The sequence below is a fragment of the Mytilus californianus genome, unplaced genomic scaffold, assembly GCF_021869535.1.
Source record: "Mytilus californianus isolate M0D057914Y unplaced genomic scaffold, xbMytCali1.0.p SCAF_13, whole genome shotgun sequence".
Lineage (NCBI taxonomy): Eukaryota > Metazoa > Mollusca > Bivalvia > Mytilida > Mytilidae > Mytilus > Mytilus californianus.
This window is the reverse complement of record NW_026262615.1, coordinates 27,504,668-27,523,583: the sequence shown is the minus strand read 5'-3', so window position 1 is coordinate 27,523,583 and position 18,916 is coordinate 27,504,668. Positions and strand designations below refer to the sequence as shown.

Genomic DNA, 18,916 nt, shown 5'->3' with positions numbered 1-18,916 from the left:
TCTGAGATAAACCAGATTTTGTGAAATTCTGTATGTTCTATTTTTTAACCCTATATAGGTTGCAATTCTGTAAATACAGACAATGCAATTTCCCATAGGAACTCCCTTTGCGGCTAAAACTGTGACACTTTTACTATGAAGTTTCGTGAAAAATAATATCCCAGAACGGAAAGTTTATATGCACTACTATTTTATTCAAAGGTCAAAATATAGGGCTGTGCGGCATATTTTCAACATTTATATGCCCTGAACTTCTAAGAGTTTAAACTTATACTAAAATTCTATACTACCCTTACCTCCATTTTTGGACCTCCTAAGAATTAAAATTTAGCCGCTACCATGTTTATCTATACTGGTTACATTCCCAAGTGATGTCTCTATGAGATGAAACACAGAGATCATCAATGAGAACCAGTACGTTAACAAATTAACATACCTATGAATATTAAATATCTCCCCAAAAGAGGCGTGGTTTGAGAAACAGCTGTATTTACAAAGTGCAACCTATACTCCTGTTGCCATGGCAATTATTGCCATTGGAATGATACTTCAAGGAATAGGAAAGTCTCCAAGACAAGCTTTTATTACCACGTATATCGACAACAATGTTAAAAAAACTCAAACAGCTGTTTATGTCGGTGAGTTATTCCATATAGTTTTTAACTATTTGAATTATAAGAAATTTACAAATTAGTAATATGAAAACCAATTGGTTAGTCATTTTAACAGTCTGATATACATTTAAAAAATATATGCACACGACAATCTCCTTTGCTTGAAGGTAAGAGTGCCAATAAGGCAACTATCCAACTGTGTCCAAAATGAAGCAAATTTAAACATCTATAGGTCACCGTCCGGCTTTCAATAATATACAAAGCAAATACCGTATATATTTATAGTCAGCTATTGCATAAAAGGCATCACAATATACGAAACAAGTCAAACGAGAAAACAAGCACCCGGATTTAAAACACAATAACCAAAAAACAAATATGACAACAACCAACAAATATGACAACAAACAAACAGCAACCAACGACAACCACTAAATTACAGGCTTCTGACTTGAGACATGAAAAAAATGTGGCGGGGTTAAACATGTTTGTGAGCGATCAACACTCATCCCAACCCGAGACAGTAGTATTACGGCTTAACGTAATAACAAACTTTGAAAATTAGTTGGAAATGGTTTGAATCATCGGATCGGTAAGAAGCACAAAAGCAACTTACATTAAGACAAAAAACACAAAGTGTCGATCTAAGAGTACTTACAGTTACTGATAGCTAGTTCAAAGCCAATGAATAAATCAGTTTCTTCTAGTAAATATATTCTAAAAGAATCAAGCATAAAAAAGGTCAAACGGTGTCATAAATCATAGAACCTGGTCATCGATATTTATCGATAACAGTGATTGACTTTTGAAGAAAAATTTGTAACCTTTGACACATAGAATTATGTCTTAAAATAGTTAATCTTAAAACAGTTCAACATAAAATATAACACAAACTGACATTGTCAATCTGTGTATGGTGTGACTCCTAACATAAATGAAATCGGCCGTTAATTGCCCGATTTAGTATATGTACTTGAAGTGACAAATTAAGAGTTAATCATTTGCAAGACCTTAAAATATCTGCTGTCTAAATTCCTTGGAATGAACAAAGAAATTATCTGAAGGAATCGATCATCACAAGAAATAAAATAGGTTTGTTCTTCCGTCCGATTAAAGAAGTAGTGTTTCGATTTAATGCAAGAACGACAGATAAGCAAGTTCAACGTGATAGTATACACCTATTGACTAGTAATGAGTGTAGTAGCAATTTTGTTGTCCCTGAGATACCAACTATTACTCGAGGCGAAGTTTTATTACACCGAACATAACAACTTTCTAAAAAGACTACATACACCACTTTGAAAAAACCCAAATAGTCACTTAATTAAACATGCACAAGATGGACTATTTGGTTCTTTTTGCCCGTGTGGTATTTGTAAATATCTTATTTACTGTATTCAAGACAAGGAATCCTTGTGTAATAATTCCCGTGCATATAATTAACGCTAGCTAATATATATTACCGTATACTAAAGCAATCACAGATTATGAAAACGATGACAGTCCCATACCATACATTTGTATTGTTTTAGATCTTAAAATATGTAGTTTTTCTTTTTCTTTTTTAATTGCTTCCAGTAAGTAATATACTTATTTGAAATTACGACGACAGACACATACAGATTATACCGTTTACGATATTTCAGAGTTGAACGCGTTGCCAAGCGCTCCAAGCCAAGCAGAATAGTCAATGACGTCATTGTTGTCCAATGAAAAAGTAGTATGAAAAAATCCGGGAAATATGTTGATAAAACTGTTAACCGTTGAAATAGTCTTTGAAACTATTGACTGGCAAATAGTCTGTGGAATGAAAAAGCACAAATATTTCATTCTTTTTTTATATAGAAAAAACATACTGAGGTATAATAATTTAATTTATTATATTTTTGCATTTGTATTGTCTATATGTTGCTTTTTGGAAACATCTGGTGACAATTTATTGTAACAGGTAATGTAATGGCAGTAGCTATATTTGGACCTGCACTTGGTTTTGGACTCGGTGGTCTGTTCAGCAAAATTTATGTAACTTTAGAAGGTAACTGTTTTTCTAGACGTAATACTTTAAAGTTTTTTTGATAATTGCCTTATAACAGAATAAACCACTAAAGCTACATCGAAGTATGAGTCAAGTAAGAATTGAGGATTCAAGTTGTAACGAGAAAGGTATTTGTCTTTCTGTTTTCAAAATATTGTGGAATATTGCATTGAATTAAAAGTCTATTGTATAGAAAGTGTATCGCATTACAAACGTAAGTTCTCAAGAATTTTCTCGTTAATATTTATCATAATTCATTATTATAGAATTGGACGATCATAAGGTTTGTTAAAGTATTGACTGAAGCACTTTTCGTTTCTGCGCTTTATTAAAAGGTGTGACTACTTCATGTAAACTACAAACGGACACTTTTTATTATAAAAAAAGTTAAAAAATTAAATTATCTCTTCAAACTTTCCTTTTGTATTGTTTTAGTTTCTTTGAATGCGGAGTTTTAATGGAGAGCACGTGACATCATTTATATTGTGCTTAATTCGAAAAATCAACACTTCATTTATAAAGCTAACTGAGAAACGAAAATAAAGTAATTAACAACACATGTTTGATTATCTTTAAACGTATTTCTAACTTTCGTTGTCATTTCAACATGACATTTTCTACATAACAAAACACAAGCCATATGCAATAACATTAACGAAAACCAACTTTACTGCCGTGAATGTGTTTTACAGAATAGATAGGAATGAGCTAACACAACAGTAGAATTGGTCAGAAAAAAGTAAAGAATAGACAAAAAAAAGACAAAAAGCTAACAAAAAGAGAATAATAGAAAAAAATACAAATTCGTTAGAGAATACAGAAAACTTGAAATTGCATAAAAAATGAAAAAAATAAAGAGGTGAAGAAGCAAGGACTACCCGTTCTTAAATCCAGACCCTCATATAGAAATGATATTTCAGAAGCAATTGTAAAACGAATGAATGAGACGTTACTTGTCAATTCAGTAAATTGATGTATTCCTTTGCACCGTTCCTTCTACACATTTTGCAATTTGTTGCTATTTGTTGCTGAATATGTGACAAAAGAACAACACTATATTCGATTAACCTTTACCAGGCATGCCCAACCCAAACGTTTTTTTTTTAAGTGAACGGTAAAACTGCAATAAATAGTCTATAACTAAACAATTAAAAAACAATAAAGTATATAATTTTTTAGAACTAACGGTTTTCGTACATAATTGTAGATGTTAATATTTCGCCACGAGATCCAAGATGGATTGGTGCCTGGTGGATTGGATTCTTAACATTCGGAGTAGGAAGTATTTTAGCTGGACTTCCCGTCATATTTTTCCCAAAAAGATTCCAAGCGAAAACAACTAAGGTGGATACGAAAGTATTGAAGAAAAAAAGAAAAACAAGAATCATAGAAGGTATGAAAAGAGGAAATATGAACCGTTATTTCGAACTCATAGAAAATATGATTCCAAAAAAAAAAAAAAAAAAAAATATATTTGCGCATGAACCGACACAATCAGCCGTACACATTCGTTATTCTTGAAGAATATTAAATTCCAAAGAATATAATGCAGATTTAGAACAACAGCGTATGTTGGAACAATAAATGTAATTGATGCCGTCAATCTGCACTAACATGAATAAGGCTGAAAGAAATAATTTCATATAAACATTATGTTTTGTTCTTGTAAATGACGTTTTTGACGCAGTATGCAGTTTAACTTAGAATACTTATTTACAACAAGTAGATGTGTTTCAATATCTTTAACAAGATAAATTAGGTTTTTCATTCTCTTTGGAATTGTAATGCAAAGCTTTGTGCATCAATATGAATTATTATAACACAACATAACATATGAACGTATGTATTTTTCTCAAATTTCAATTTGTTGATAAAAATAAGAAGATGTGGTATAATTGCCAATGAGTACATATCCACCACACATTAAATGATGCGAATTTAAAGCAATTTTTAGGTCATCGTACGATCTTCTTACACCTTTTCAGTTTTCAACATTGGTTTACATTCACTTTGGATTTGCAAACAGAGCTATTGGCATTACTACGAAGAATTAGAACACAGCATAAAACATTGACGCACCTTTTTCAGTTTTCAATTTATTTATTTTAATTTGTTTTATTTGAGAATTTTTTAAAAGTATATATGGACTGTTTCGAAACAAACTGTATGTACTAATCATAGTGGGTCGATGTTTGATCCTTATTCTAGTCAGTGGCAGTGTTGCATTTGGACCAAAATACATTGAGACTCAATTCACTTTGCCTGCGTGGAAGTCTAGTTTAGTAATAGGTATGAATACTATTCAAACTTTTAAACTACACATGAATAACAGGTCATATCGTAAAATCTAATAATTAGCAATGTATTCTTCTACAACATCATTATAAACTATGTTTTAAGGTTGTGTGATTGTATGAAAATTTTCTCAAAACTTATAATGCAAAATTGAACCAAAAAGGCTTATTTCAAATCTCGTAGCCATGTATTAACATTCACTTCAATCTGATGAGAGACAGCTTCTAATCGAAATTATAAACAAAATAAGTTGTTGAAAGATGGATTTTATTTTGCCAGTATTTTATTGTTTAATAAAAGATAGTAGCATTCCCAAAGAGTTAAATGGTTCTCTCTAATTAACCCCAAACAAAACAAGCGTTTTAACATGAAGTGTATTATGAAAAGAAATGTCTTTGACGTAACACCATTTAATAGGAAACTAAAACGAGCAGTTTTCAAGCATAGACTTCGAATGCATATAATGCCTGTGAGTACGTATCTCGGAACGCTAAATGAAGGGCAAAGATACAATATATTTACTTCAATTGTTCATACGAGATGTAAATTTGAAAAAAAAACCTCTCGTCTTCTAAAAATTACAGTGCTGAATTGACAATGTTGATTAATCGTATATTTTTCGAGGTTTTTTTAATATGAATTAAAATTTAAAACTTGGGGTTAGCGTACGGTCTGCAACAATAGATATGCGTAGAAAGGAACATATCAAATAGAGGACATAAATGATTTGCCACAATTCCTCAAAATGACAAAATCGAAATCAAAATAAATAAAACAAGTTACAGTATTGAAACGGTATTCTACAAAATTATAAATTATCTAAGCTACTTTTTGACTTTATATTGACAAATAAAAAAAAAGAATCGATGTTCATTTCAGGTGTAACACGTATCTTTGCAGTATCTGTTGGAACTTTTGTTGGTGGGTATCTTACGTCTAAAAAGAGGATTTCACCACTAGGATGCGGCGGATTAATCGTCATTCTGTCATTATTTACCATTCTACAATACTTGGTACAAATATTTCTTGGTTGTCCAACTCCAGAAATAATTGGATATAACAGGTTTGCTTGCTTTCGTTTGGAATTTCTATTCACTCTGTTATTCTTTGATCTTAATACGTTCTTTTATATGTCTCCAACTGCATGGATACAACCATAGTCCTCCTTAGGTTCTTTTGTATGTCTCATACTGCATGGATACAACCATATCTTTTGTATGTCTCATACTGCATGGATACAACCATATCTTTTGTATGTCTCATACTGCATGGATAAAACCATATCTTTTGTATGTCTCATACTGCATGGATACAACCATATCTTTTGTATGTCTCATACTGCATGGATACAACCATAGTCCTCCTTTAAGAACATGAGTATAACTATCTAGTAAGAACTGTGTTTTGAAAACTTCGCCTTGAACCGAAACAAAGAAAATGACTGCGAGCTAAGTGTATAAAATCAACTTAATTAACCATTGCGGCAGTGGATATGTTTTTAACAATTGACATAAAAACTGAAAATCACTTAATAATTTATAAGTTAGTCTTTTAAGATAAGTAAAGATTTAAAAAGCCGTTTAGAAATATATGCAGATAAACGTAAAGCATATGGTGCGAATTCACATTAGACGACTTTCGAATTCGTGAACTTTCCCGTAAAGTTCCTATGTTACAATGCTTATGTTATTACGTCACTATAACCGATTGTTTGATGGCGTCGTTTACACCGATTGATCTCATATCAACCAGTACAATTCACTCATAAATACAACTCGAGATTTGTGAATTGATCTTGTTTGACGCGGGACATAATTTTTGGAATGATTGTCCAGCGTAGAAAATCTATGGATTATATTCATGCACTTAATCCAAGATTATCCAATTTAATACAAGTAAACTTAAAAACAACCATACAGAACCAGTAATTTACAAGGTCATCTTCGACCAGTGTATTTTCAATGTTGACGTCTGTTGTAACCAGCAAACAAGCAATTATACTAATGCTTTTATGTCTCTTTTTCAATTTCAGAAATTTAAGCAATTCATCTGATATCTGTACAAGTAATTGCAACTGCAATTCTGAGGACTATTTTCCTGTTTGCGGTTCGGATAACAATAACTACTTTTCACCTTGTCATGCCGGCTGTTCAAGTATATCTACATTACAGGTATATGCTTTATTGAATAAACAAGACTTAAGAGGGGATAACAAGGGTTGCAATTAAAACAAATTATTCAATGAAAAAGACACTATGACCAAAAGGAAGGAAACATAATGAGGGAAAGTGTTTGCTTTGGTAACAATATATTAGAGAATTAAACACTTTTACTACAATAGCAAGCATCAAATTTATCAATATCATAAGCCAAAAAGCTACGGTTAATGTTGGTCTTCTATAGCGTAGCTGTCCTAAATATAATGATTTCCTTCAATAATATATATATATCGAGGAAGTTGCACTTAATGTTGAAATCAATAACATGTTTTTTTCACTTTAAAATGTTTTAGAGATGTTGACGTTGACCTCAAAACATGATTTATGTCTAACGACACCCAAATACCCAAACGATATCTAGAATTCCCGTTTTTTTGCTGCATAAATATAAGATTGTTAACTGTATTTTGTAAATGAATTGAACTTTCAATACAAACGGATAATGAAAAACAATCAATTAATTCAATAAAGTAGGATCGACATGTAATTTTTAAAAATAAATATCACAGTTATTAAGGTGGTACCCAACACCTTGACTAATATTAATTTGGCTCGTTTAATTTTCATAAAAATTTGACAAAATGTTTACTTTGACCCTTTGACAAAAATATAAAAATTTCAAAAAATTTGAACCAACCACTTTATCAGAAAAATTTCATTGGTTATATAGCAGTTTGACAAACACTAATTTTGATCATTGAGAAGCTTAATATTTCCTTAACAATACAACGTGATTAAAACGTTTAGCTGATTTTTACAGAGTTATCTCCCTGTAGTGTTAGGTACCACCTTAATATACAATGTAAAGCAAAAACGTAAAGATAAAAAAGGAGGTAATATAGATTCTCTGCTCAAGTCTAAATCATTACTCTTCCGTCGAGATTCTAACTCGTCTGAACGGCCAGTGACTGTATGGAGCAAAAGTGCATATTGTTAATCCATTTTGATTGCACAAAAAAGCAGAGTTGCAATATAAATAAGTTATATTTCTATTTGAAAGGGATTTACGAACTGTACATGTATAGGTCCAACAGCGACAGGTAAACCTGGTTTATGTTCATCTGACTGTCAAATGTTGGTTCCCTATCTTGTTGTTACCTGTGTGTTTAGTTTGGTCGAATCATTGGGTATAATGCCAAGTTTGATATTCATGTTGAGGTAAATTGATTATAATAATCAGACCTTGACCATAACGAATTAGAAAGTACTTTCGAATAAGGGTAGCAAAAGAAAAACTGTAAATTTTGTAAAACACAAAATACACAAATGAACAATACTGGTATAAATTCAATGTTGAAAATCATTCTGGGGTTGCAGTTTTCCCCTTGAAAATGTAATACTGATGTTGTATTTCGTTTATCTACGCTTTTATATATGTAGGTAATCATAAAACTATATAAAAACTAATTTGATATATTCTATTTCTTGTTTTTAGATCAGTTAAAGAAAATCAGAAAGGAATAGCTATAGCTTTCTCAGCATTTATTACAACTTTATTAGGTAAGCAGTGAGGATATTTTTCTTAAAAATCTGTTCGAAAATTCTCGCATACCTTTCAATGTATAAAGTCGATAAAACACCCGACCCGAAAGTATGCAATTGGTCATGTCCGTGAACTATCTGGTTGTGTCTCCATCTCTCTAATCAATGACCGAATCACACTGTTAGATAATATTGAGACTATATTTCCCACTGGTTCAGCTGATTGATTTCGTTTGACTCAGTTTTTATGGACTTTTCCTTTTAGAATTTGCATTGGAGTTCGGTATTTTTGTTGTACCTTGTTGACAGTGTGTATCTCTTGTGTATCTCTTATTTTTGTAAGTTTTCTCAATGACAGCCAATGTTTCCCATAGCAAACATGCATTTAGTTCTTATTAATTTATGAGTTGTTTTAAAAGCAAATATCTTCAAAAGTTGAAAACATGTACTACATTCAGGCAACACAAAATGTATAATGTTTCAAAAAAAGGGAACACATTTTTTTTTTAATTAAAATGTATTTCTCGTCTAATAAATTTTGAACCTAAATTTAGACCTTGAAATAGACCAACATTTATATTTTTGAAAGTAATCTCTCGACTAAAATTAAGGTACCGTGAAGCAAATTGCCGGTCAACCTATACACGAATAAACGTTAACAACGGATCTTTTTCAATTTCACTTTGATTACAAATCAAACTAATAACTTCAGATTGCCTAAAAACAAGCAAGATTCATTAAAACAAATTAGTGCTATTTCATGTTTTACCCAACTAGAAATAGTAAGCGTCAGCATTCTGTTCGTGGAAAACAGAGTTAAGCAACTGTGATTTGGACATGCACACACAAATGTTAACGGTAAAAGTCAAAAATGTCTTAAAGACCATTTTACGTAAATCCATAAACATCTTATCCAGCCCTCTAATATTTGCTATAAACAACTGTCATACAAGTGGGAGGCTAGGATAGCTATAAAACCAGGTTTAACCCACCGTTTATTTCTGAAATGCCTGTACCAAGTCAGGAATATGGCAGTTGTTTTTCACTTGACAAGTTCAGTTGATTGATAGCGTTTAATTTTGTGAGTTTTTATGGATTTCCTCTTTGAATAAGATATTTGTGGTATACTTTTTTGCTGTTCCAAACACCAAAGGGATATATTCCTCATTATTTTTCTTTAATGCAAGTATGCACTGTCTTGTGCTTCGTTGTTCTTTGACGTCAATTAAAAACCATGGCGTTTTCAAACCACATGCAAAACTATTGGTAAAACATCATCCGAGTGTGATGAATAAATATCATTTAAATTGTTTAACTAATGTGTACTTAGTTTCTTTGATAAAAACAATCGTGGTTTTTCTATATATATGTATATTCTAAATGAACTTTGTTAAACAAATTTATTAATATTCTAGGTTGGTTCTTAGGGCCTATTATCTTTGGGGAAATAATTGACATGTGTTGCAAAATATGGAGCTCACGGTGTGGAGTAAAGGGATCATGCGCGTTGTACAACAATGTGAACTTCCGATATGCTACTTATGGTTTCAGCCTCATACTGAGATGTATTGTTCTAATAATAGACATCGTGGCTTACTTAATTGCACGAAAGAAAACGGATTGGAGTACTGGAGAAACTAGACGTGAACGTAAAAACGAATTGCCTGAAAAACAAAGTTTCATCGTAGATGAAGGGGATACTAATGGAAACAATAGTTACATCAAGACATTTTTAGAAAATAAGGAATTTAAAGAAACAAATATTTTATGTTAATACAATTGAATCACAAAGTACAATGCCTTTATACACGTGAAGTCTCATGTTGACGTTCAACCATCTGACGATATTTTATAAGACTTTTCTAGGTCATGTCGACGATCTATATTCATACGACATTTGATAAGACCAACTAAACAATGATAGAAGTTTATTTACAACATCTGACTGAGAAATCGAAGACTTCCAAGTTCGCCAAATAAATGTTGATGCAGCTCATTATCAATCGTACAAATGCGTCACAAACATAATGATATCAAAATTCTGTCTCTTTCTTTGTGGATCGATGTGATCTTAGTTTCAAATAAACAAAATGTATGACACCTTTTGCTAAATAAACTTACTATACAATCAGCATGCAGGGAAGAATTGTAAATACCTTCCTAACTATGTACACATGAGATGTAGAGTATACGTCAAAGGACAGAAAATGACGACAAAAATAACTCTAAAAAACACAAATAGAGACAGTTTTTTACAGTTGCTATAAAATAACTTAAGTATTAAATCGTCTCTAGTCTATAAAGGTTGTGAATAGTTGAGAGCCAACATAAGTTTACAGATGTAAATCTATGCATCATAAATATACAAACCAACATAACAAAAAATTGGCAAAATATTGCAACAGGAGCGAGACCTGATGCGTCGACATGATGAGCATCTTCTGCTTAGTATGCATGACTTATCAAAGTTACAAACCTTAAACTTTTTTGTGAGTTTGCTGTATTTAATACCGCTGCTTTTGAACTGCATGATTAATAACGGTTATTGTTTTATTGAAATATGTCGTTATAAAATTTGTATCTTTAATTCTTAATTATAGAATGAATATCCCACATGCAGAGGTCTGATTCCTTATCAGGGTTTGGATTTCGTTTTGTTTCTTTTATTAGATCTTCCAACGTTTGTACAAGGTTTTGCTTTTTTTTTTTAATTTTGGTTTCGAGAATCATTGAAGAGACATAATTTATTGACATGCGCATGTCAAATTTATACTGTCAATGTAAGTATAACATCTTACACTTTTTCATGAATTTGGTGTGTTTAATACCGATGCTGTTGTACTGCATGATTGATAAGGTTATTGTCTGATTGAAATATGCGTAATAAAATTTGAATTCAAAATACGAAATTATGGAATAAATCTTCCTCATGCAAAAGTCTGCTTCCTTGTCCAGTTTTGGCTTTCATTTTGTTTCTTGTATAAGTTTTTCATACGTTTGAAGAAAGTTTTGGATTTTTTAAATATTTTGGTTTCGAGAATCATTGAAGAGACATTATTTATTGACATGCGCATGTCACATTTGTACCGTCAATGTAACTTTAATATAACTTAAATTGTTTGTGAGTTTTGTGTGTTTAATACCGCTGCTGTTGTACTGCATGATTAATAAATATTATTGTTTGAGTGAAATATGCCGTTATAAAATTTGTATTCCAAAATTTAAAATTATGGAATGAATCTCCATCATGCAAAATTCCTTGTTCGCGTTTGGCTTTCATTTTGTTGCTTTTATTAGATCTTTCAACGTTTGTACAAGGTTTTGGATTTTTTAAATATTTTGGTTTCGAGAATCAATTGAATGACATTATCTATCGATATGCGCATGTCAAATTTGTAGTGTCAATATAACTATAACATACATTTCTCCAACTCTCTCAGGCAAAGTTCACTTTAGGAATATTTGGCTGTTCTTTTGGGTCCTTTCTATTTTGATAGCTCAGTAAAAATTCCAACATTTATATACCAATTGCTTACAATTTTGTTTGGGTTTGATTGTTCCTGGTTTAGTTTAAACACATTTCTAGTTATAGAGAAAGTCCAAATAAATGCCCATACGAAATAATACAGCGGAGGCCCGTAGGGACGATGCCTATTATTCCCCAGTATTGGACAGTTGTTTTGACTTTCGCTTACTTAAAATACACTTTAAGTATTTAAAATCAATATTCAGAGTATAATATTTAGAGTAATTGTATTTCATTTTGTAATGGTTTTCATGTCATTTTCCCGGTATTGTACCCAATCATCCGCAAGCAAAATTTAAGATCAAGCTGACCATCTACTCACTAAACGGAGTATTTGTGAGCAGTACCATACACACTATAAAAAAAAATCTTGAATGAAGTTCATCCAGATTTATGTTTAACATTTTGTTAGTCATTGGCTCCGCACGTTTTCTTGTGGGTTTTAAAGGATATTTATTTGTGTCTGTAAGTTTATGGATTATGTGTGTTTTTATTTTGATAAATACTGGGTGAAGAATCGGCTAAGAAAAAAGAAATGGTACAACTAGAATAGTTGTCCAGATATGTAACACTGTAGTTTAGGTTATTTAACTAATAAGGGTGTAAATATTGTTCTATATTTCAAACCATTCTATTAGATGAAAAAAAGATTAAACAAGAAAAAGAGAGTTTCAAACATATCCCATCATTTTTTCCTTCTGTTCATTACAACGAACACAAATGTTATCTCACTTACTACGAATGAATAGATTAAATGATTTGAAAATGATACAAACAAATATTCATCGAATATTAATTTATAGACATTCCACAAATATATGTTTTCCCTTTGGTAAGCAGATTCTATTTCTTTAACAAAAGCGTATATTTATTGTTATATAATTTACTTTTGGATGTAACACGTCTTCCGATTGGCTGACGTTGTTTTGTTTATCAGCTCATAGACATAATTTTGTCATGTGACCTTGACGTCATCAACGATTTTTCATGATTTACTCCGGTTTAAAATGGAATTAAGAATTAAACTATAAGAAATGACTAATATTTTTTCTGTCTATTCGAAATAACATAAAAAAATGTGGTGCACACTTTAAAATAACCCGCTACGCGGGTTATTCAGTGTGCACCACATTTTTGATGTTATTTCTTCATAGACAGAAAAAATATTACAGTCATTTCTTAAATAGTTGAAATCAATTATGATAAAAGTTTTTTTTACTAAAAAATTACGTGGTATAGAAAGATTATTTCTTTTGGTATATAGAACACTTATAGTGCTTCATGATAAATTAATTGTACTCATACATTTGTACCAGGTCTAATGAGTCTTAAATACCACACAATGCAAACTGAAAATATTTTTTATTCTTCCGTATACATGGTATAATCAGAGGAGAAACAATGATTTTTTTTTAATCCTGATGTTAACAAACATTTCTAGATTCGATTTTGTATTTCTTTATGTCAGGTTAACAACTACTTTTTTAATTTCATATAAACATTTCAATATTAACTTCGTCATGTCCATTCCCGATATAACTGTTGTGTTTGTCACTGAACATATAACAAAAACAGTGAATGAATACGTGATATTACGCATTTCTGTCGAAAATTGAATTTAAAACGCACTTAATTTAACAGAAGCATTATCAAAATTTTATCAACACTTCTTAAAAAGTTTATCCCTTAGTACTATATTCAAATTATAACATCGAACATTTAAATTATACCGAATACCCCATCTTGACCCTTTCAGTTTCGTGAACTATTTATTCTAACCACAATATTATTGTAGAATCTTCATGTAACGATAAAAAGTAATAATACTGTTGTATCATTTACACTCACCGATTAACGCTTCTGTTTTTGAAGTATGTTCATGTATTTATTGAAATGCAACAAATGTTTTATCTGTACAAAATCAAAATGCAGCATTTTAAATTTCTAGGAGATGATATCTTAAACGGTTTAAAAGCAAATCTTTTAAGGGGCATTAGTTGTCAAATTCATGATCATCGATTTAATTCAAATTCTCATACTTGATTTATATCATACTAAAACGTATATCCAAATTATAAAAAAGTCTAAAACGAACAACTTACGATGTATGTACTGGATAATATGTATCAGCATTTCGTGAGTATTTTAGTCTAGACGCAATCTACATAATCATAACGTTGACATCTGAGGACAGCCGACGGTCATATTACCCGATATAAACATATATATATAAAGCCCAAACAACATCGATTTTGTGTGTTAATCACATTACATAAACTGCTTGATAAATGAGTTAGGTATTGACAATTCACTTGCAAACTCAACATATACCCCCACGACACTTACTAAATCCTGGATAATTATAGGTCTGTTCTGTGTTCCTTTGGAATTTCAACCAGAGATGAAAAACTGGATCTTCGATCACTGTATTGGATACCTAAACTTCATAAGTATCCTTACAAACAACGGCATATTGGGAGGTCTTCCAAGTGCTCCACGAAACCTCTTTCTGAATTATTAACATCAATTTTAACAGCAATCAAAGCCGGGCTTCAAAGTTATCGTGAAACTACTTATTCAAGAGGTGGCGTGAATCATATTTGGATACTACAAAATTCTTTTAGAGTATATACAATCTAAGACTCTTTCATCTTGCAATAGTATTTAAACATTAATTTTTACTTTTCTACACTTTACACAAGTATTCCCCATTCCAAACTAAAAGACAAATGTAAAGAGTTGGTCCTGCTTTGTTTCATAAAAAAGAATGGCCAACGTAGATACAAGTATCTGGTCTTAGGAAGGGATAAATCCTACTTTGTAAAAAATCACTCTGATTCTAACAAAAAATCTGAGATTACCAAGATGCTTGATTTCTTGATTGACAACATATTTGCTACGTTTGGAGAACGTGTTTTTCAAAAAAAAAACAATCGGCATTCCCATGGAAACCAACTGTGCCCATCCTCATGCCGACTTGTTTCTTTATTCATATGAGGCTGACTTCATACAGATACTTCTTAGGAAGAAAGAAAAGAAGTTAGCAGTATCCTTTAACTTTACTTTCCGCTAAATAGATGATGTTCCCTCACTAAATAATTCAAAATTTGGTGACTATGTTGAACACATCTATCCAGTTGAACTTGAGATAAAGGATACAACAGATACCGTTTAGTCTGCCACATATCTTGACATACATCTAGAAATTGACAATGAGGGTCGGTTGAAAACACAACTTTATGACAAAAGAGATGATTTCAGCTTCCCAAATGTGAACTTTTCATTTTTATGTAGCAACATTCAAGCAGCGCCTGCATACGGAGTATATATCTTCCAGTTAATGCGATACTCTAGGGCTTGTATGTCCTATCATGATTTCCTTGATAGAGGGTTGCTGCTCACAAGGAAGCTATTAAACCAAGTGTTCCAAGTGGTGAAGTTGAAATCATCCCTTCATTAACTTTATGAACGCCATCACTAGTTACGGAATATCCGTTTCACAGATGATAGCGGATATGTTCCTAAAGTCGTAACTACAATTCCGTCCCCTTTTCCAAAATGTGATCTACTGAATTAGACTTATTACCGGGTTTGTAATTACATGAGCAACACGACGGGTGCCACACGTGAAACAGGATCTGCTTACCCTTCCGGAGCACCTGAGATCACCCCCAGTTTTTGGCGGGGTTCGTGTTACTCAGTCTTTAGTTTTCTATGTTGTGTGTTGTGTACTGTTGTTTGTCTGTTTGTCTTTTTCTTTTTTAGCCATGCGTTGTCAGTTTATTTTCGACTTATGAGTTTGAATGTCCCTTTGGTATCTTTCGCCCCTCTTTTATATATATATATATATATATAAATAGATAGCGAACACGTGCAATTTGATTTTTCTAGATCTGTTTGGTTTTATATTATAGGTTAAAAAATATGTTAATCATCGTTTTTACCTGTATAAGAATAATTTTTTGTGGATCGAATCAGTCAACCAAATCTTTTACTCTTGTTTCACTTTCAATGTTGACAATATTTTTCTTTTAATAGCTGAACACGCAAAGTTTATGCGTAATCCATTTCTAGCTAAGGGATTAAATTAAGGGTCACATGAATACGGATTCAATGATATAGAATTTTTCCTTTGCAACTGACTAATTCATCAGCGATGTTTCTTAGCTTATTTTGACAACATTGAACCAAACTGGCTGCTAGAGGCGAATTATAATTTCATTATTTAACTTTCATTAATAATTAAACAAAAAAAAGTTATATTTTATTTTTTTTATATTTCGCAGCTTATGCCCCTTTAAACAAGATATATTTGTTCTCTAATTTTCATAAATGAATAATGTTTATGTGTTCAATATTACCAAATCACAACTGAGTTAACACAGTTAATATTTTGTAGATGCAAAGAAGAGAAATGGCACGCAAGGAATAATATTTGTTTTACCAGGTTGGATACTATCTGTGAAAGAAATTTAGGCGCGGAAAATAATGCGGATATAGTTGTTGAAATTGAGTTAATACGATTATATATTTTATAATATGGAATAACGACTCGAAAATTAAAAAAAAATGTTAATGATTAGAGACTTGGTTTTCATTGTATTATTACGTTATCATTACACTATCCGTACGATCCCTCCTAAAAATCGAGTATCAGCCGTATAAGTAAGTTTCATATATCCAATATCACGTAACTTCCTTTAGAAGTATTTCCATTGATATACACTTTTCATGGAAGTGTCTATGAAAATATCAAACTGGAAAAACGTCTGGATGAATGAAAATAAACAATAGAAAATAATTCTCCATTCCTGAAAAAAAATAGAGCATTTGAACACAAGATTTACGTCAAAGGTGTATTTTGATTGCTTAGTTTAACATGTATAAGTACTTATTATAGGAAACAGAACAAAGGTAACAAAAAAAAACGGGCAGGTAACAACCGCTGCGTATCCTTTTTCTACACGAGTAGTCAGGTCAGGTATGTTCTACGATGAATGGAGATATTTAGTCAACAATAAATTAGGTATTCTGCGTTTAGACTCGCGCTTCTCAAGTCTTAAAGCTGTGTCCGAGGTATATTATTGGTCATAATTTTGTTAAATATATATGAGGATGGGGTGAAGTTTCCTCTTTCCCACTTTAGAAAGTTGGAGGGACAATTTCCTCCCTTCTCCGGCTCCTAGGCCTCTGAATATATATTGTCCTTTGCTCCAAAAAAAACAAAACAAATATGATTAACACATTTAAAAAATTTTAAATTCATCGACGTATGAAAATAAAACAAGAGAGTGAATTCAGACAATCGTAAAAATTCATGTGTAAATTTAAAATCAAAAGAGCGCATATATGAATCTTATAATTGATACATGATAAGAAATGTGGTGAACTGTTTTCACCGTAATCTTTATGGCATATTTATTCTATTTCAGAAATTAGCATATTATAAAAGTAATTGATGACTAAATGACAGAAAAATTATTGTTAATTTAACAATGCGCACCGCAATTAACAAATACACAAGTCATGGGGAATTATACCAATATTTACGTGTCTTCATGATGTTCATGTTTATTCCGTTTTCAGGTTGCTTTTAGAAATAACAGATGCAATGAAGTGAACTCGTGATGATAAACATTAAAACATTCATTTTGAATAGTTATATACTATGTAGTCATTCATTTTTGCATTTAACTTATTTTCTGCTTATATATTAACCTGTTGTGATCTGGATGATATGTTTGTCATAATATTTCAAAGGCATTTATCAATTCGACGAGGGAGTGCCTATAGTATGAGCATTTGGAACAAAAAAAAAACAACATTAATACTATGTATACCATACAGTAACAATCATTACGGTAAGCTGGGTTTGTGATCTGCCAGGCAGCCCCTTCCCATTTTGAATTTTGTTAATGTTTTTAATCAGTGTACAATTTAGGAAATTATTCCATATTTGTCCTGCAACCAGTGACTGGAACCTTAGAATATTGCCGTTTTCAGATTAGTCTGGATACCTCGACCATTTAATGTTTGTTTATGTTAATCCTTGTTTGTAAATCTAGTTTTTCGGGGTTGATGTTGGTCTGTTGTACTGTCCCTTAATTATGGAAATTAATATTATCCCTTTATCTATTAGTCTGTATTTGTAAAACATATTATTATAACATGAGATAAAATCATATGAGTTTCTTCGTTAGAAGGACAAGTAACAGTTTGCATCACAATTTGTTAATTTTTTAGTAATATTCAAACACTATCATTTGAAGACTAATTTTTATATGTTTCAAGGTAGTTCGTTCTCAAATCTGTGCTCTTTTCAACCAGATTTGCACTGTCCTATGTATTGACGTCAAAATTATCCAAAATGTTTTCAATGAAATATGTTTCTTGTCCAAGACACCAATACGACAGCATATTTGAAATAAATCTACATCAGTTAAGGCCATGGAAAAGTTAATGTACATTGAACTATATACATAGATTGTTTGCCAGGGATGAGGAAATGAATAAACGGGGGTGTTAGAAACGGCGTCAGGATAGGAAACTAAGCTAAAGGGAAGAAGGGATTGAACCGGGAGAAGTGGGGGTAAAGTGTTAAATTTTAAAAATTATTTGTAATTCAAAGAAATAGTTTGAAAACTTACGTTTACTCAATATAGACACACAAGTCAGAAACGCTTTATTTTTTTTTTGGGGGGGGGGGGGGGGGGGGGGGAGGGTTCGTCAAATAAATAAAACTGTT

General features: G+C 31.6%; 1 protein-coding gene across 1 annotated transcript; it reads left to right on the top strand.

Annotated features, from left to right (window-relative positions):
* The first annotated feature begins 520 nt into the window (after nt 1–520).
* On the top strand, nt 521–10,778 carry LOC127723910 (solute carrier organic anion transporter family member 3A1-like). The gene is made up of 7 exons (XM_052230626.1): nt 521–638; nt 4,774–4,938; nt 5,824–6,007; nt 6,977–7,115; nt 8,164–8,321; nt 8,599–8,663; nt 10,061–10,778. Exons 1-7 carry the CDS (start codon nt 521–523, stop codon nt 10,417–10,419), a joined length of 1,188 nt encoding a protein of 395 aa, XP_052086586.1. The 3' UTR covers nt 10,420–10,778.
* Nucleotides 10,779–18,916: the final 8,138 nt, after the last annotated feature.